General features: G+C 34.6%; 1 protein-coding gene across 1 annotated transcript; it reads left to right on the forward strand.

Annotated features, from left to right (window-relative positions):
• Positions 1-1499: 1499 nt before the first annotated feature.
• Positions 1500-2449, forward strand: LOC123868840 (uncharacterized oxidoreductase SSP0419-like). Its single transcript, XM_045911486.1, has one exon. The coding sequence runs from the start codon at positions 1572-1574 to the stop codon at positions 2319-2321; it is 750 nt and encodes a 249-aa protein (XP_045767442.1). The 5' UTR covers positions 1500-1571; the 3' UTR covers positions 2322-2449.
• The last annotated feature ends 692 nt before the right edge of the window (positions 2450-3141 follow it).

The following is a 3141-nucleotide window of genomic DNA, read 5'->3' on the forward strand; positions in this document are numbered from 1 at the left end:
CAGATACTTTGGATCGTCGGGGGTGTTATAAATTTTTAATTTACACTTGTTACTTTTTATTTGACTCCGACATCAACTGTATCTAAATTATCGCCCCAATTTTCTATAGAGTGTGATAAATGGAAGGAACAAAGGGAGACCTTATCTCTTATCACTACATTGGATACATCAGGATACAAATAAGTTAATAAATAAACACCCAAAGTGTTGTCGAGTAGAGTTTACGAATGAACTATCGTAGAAAAGTTTGCCTAGAAATAATAATATCCATTAAAGTTTATATCGAAAACAAAATCATTTTCTTCTTGGCCCCATTCCAATACTATTACTAGTCTCGAACCGGATATTATAAAAGGCTTAGGCCCCGGGCGTCCTGACTGTATTTCTTTCAATTTACCTAGAAAAAATGTATGGTAAATAACATATTGCTTATATATAATCATCACTAAAGTGCCTCGCCGAACCGATACCGTGTACTCTACATAGCGTATTTTCAACAGCAACGCCATTTTTTTTTAATTTGGAGTAGCTTTTTACAGGGAAATTTCTGCTCGGATGACGCGCTGAAAATGCCGTGAAATAATTTATCGACAGCTCCATAACAAAGTTATCAATCAACTGCCATATTTTAATTGGCATTTATGAAATATACACTATGACATATTGTAGAATAATTTCTCGATATACCTGCTTATGAGTTTAATGGCTATTTTTAATGATGGTACATTTCAAACCGAACTAGGAAATCTATAAATGTAAAATTTAAAAGATCTAAAAATATAAATCCGTTTGTCTGTCTGTTTGTTGTAAATGTACGTTAATAATTGAAATTGTGAACATGAATCAATCAATCAATTTATTGAAGGTTTTATGTACATTGGTCTTAATCTAAAGTTATAATAAATACAGTCAAAATCAATAAAAACTCAGTACAAAAACAGTGCAGGAAAGTAGAAAAACGAGAATCGAAGTAACGCGAAGAGTTATTGTAAAATCAACGCTCTATAGTGACCTTGCATTTTATCAATTTAGAAATCAATATAAATTTATGTAATATTGCGCAATGCTGTAGATGCTCACTATTAATATTATTTATACAAACATAAATTAGCTAGTCTGTCTGTTGAGACTACTTTAATTATTTGAGTTCTGATACAAATGTGGTCACTCATACTCAGCTGTTAGCTGTTTAAACACTCGAAAGCTCTTTCTCTTTTCGAAGTCTTCTACGAGTTACGACCACCATTAACAGTACTAATATGACTATTTTATATAGAAAAGTCAGGGTTATCTTTGCTCTCATGCATTTAACTACTTCCTGATACATTTCATATCAACGCCAAGTATCTAATAACACAAACAAAACACTCGATTTCTATGATTAATCTAGAGTATGGATAAAATTGTTTGCTGAAGAAAACAGAACTTTATTTCACCGCGTATAAAATTCCAATTGTTTCGTGTGTGATAGAAAACGATTTGCCAATATAAAGTGTGGATTTTATTTTCTATGCATAAATAACATCTAGTCCTGCAAAGTGTAAAGTAACAGTTAAAATCAGGAAAGCAAAATGGATTTCAAGAATAAAGTTGTTATAGTGACGGGAGCTAGCTCGGGAATTGGTGCTTCAGTGGCCATAGCCTTTAGTGCAGCAGGAGCCAAAGTAGTTATGGTGGGACGTAACGAAACCAAGCTAAAGAAAGTCGCTGCTCAATGCAATAAGCCCCTCGTTATAATCGCTGATATGACAAAAGATGATGATGTCAAAAGAATTATGGACGAAACCATCAAAAAGTTTGGACAACTGGACATCTTGATAAACAACGCTGGACTATCCTCTGCGGTAAACATCATGGAAGCAGATAGCATGATGAACTCATACGATATCATAATGAACACGAACGTGCGAGGCCTTATCCACATGACCAGTCTAGCTGCCCCGCATTTGGCCAAAACAAAGGGGAACATCGTGAACATATCAAGCGTTGCTGCCCTAATAACTCCAACTCTCAAAGGAACTACTAACTACTACGTCTCCAAAGCTGCGGTTAACCACTTTGGTGCTTGCGCTGCTACTGAACTGGCTCCTTATGGTATCAGAGTTAACACTATAAGCCCTGGACCTGTCAAAACGGATTTTATAACCAACGCCAAAATTGAAGCTGACTATGAAGTTATTAAGACGAAAAATGTTCTCAATAGAGTTTCAGAGCCAGAGGAAATCGCCGATTTGGTTTTATTCGTGGCCAGTGATAAAGCGAAAGGTATTACGGGCTCTAACTTCTTAAGCGATAACGGTATGTTAGTAAAACGCAATTAATTCGAGAATCAATAATTCGGATCACTCCTAAGATAGTTATAAACATTTCGTTGTGTTTCTTTAGATTGAATCCACAAAAAAATTGTAATACTTTTTCATATTTTTAATACACATTTTTGATAACATTATACCTACTATTTTCTTTTTTTTGCAAACCTTCCCGAGAACATTTTGAACTAAAAATTAAATTTTCGATGAAAGTGGTATCATCATGATCTACTATCATCGCTGGTCCACTACTGAGCATGGGTCTTTTCTCATAATATTAGAAGGGTTTAGACTAGTCCGCCACGCTGCACTGGCCCAGTGCAAATTGGTAGACTTCGCAAAAACCAAAAAGTGTTACAACAACAGAGAATAGTTGTTCTAAAACTACAACTAAGATGTCAATACTAACATTGCAACAAAATTCGCCTGTTATGTTGCAGTGCTGGCTGCAAGTCTGCAGAACTTGGCTAACAAGTAACTTCTATAATAATGTAAACAAAGTTAGGTGTATCTTTTGCAGAGTAGGTATATCTTCGGGCAATGCAAGAAAGTTTTAGTGCACTTGTTCTCTGGGTCAAGATGATAATGAAACAAAGTTAATTTTACTTTTGACTGCATTGTACTATGTAAAACTTGAATAAATATTTTAATTTTTTTTCTTTTTTTATTGAAAATATTACAATAAAAATATCTAATCATTATACAAATGATGCCAGCGTGGAATGGTGCCAAGAAAAAATTCAACAGAACCTGTTTCAGTTTAGTTCAGAAAAGAGCAACCGTTGAATTTCTTGCTGGTTCTTTTCGGTGGGAAAGGCATTCCAAGCCAATG

This window comes from Maniola jurtina, chromosome 10 (genome assembly GCF_905333055.1).
Source record: "Maniola jurtina chromosome 10, ilManJurt1.1, whole genome shotgun sequence".
Classification (NCBI taxonomy): Eukaryota; Metazoa; Arthropoda; class Insecta; order Lepidoptera; family Nymphalidae; genus Maniola; species Maniola jurtina.

Excerpts from the sequence above, each read along its gene's own strand:
- LOC123868840 (XM_045911486.1), top strand. The coding sequence starts at position 1,572 with ATGGATTTCAAGAATAAAGTTGTTATAGTGACGGGAGCTAGCTCGGGA.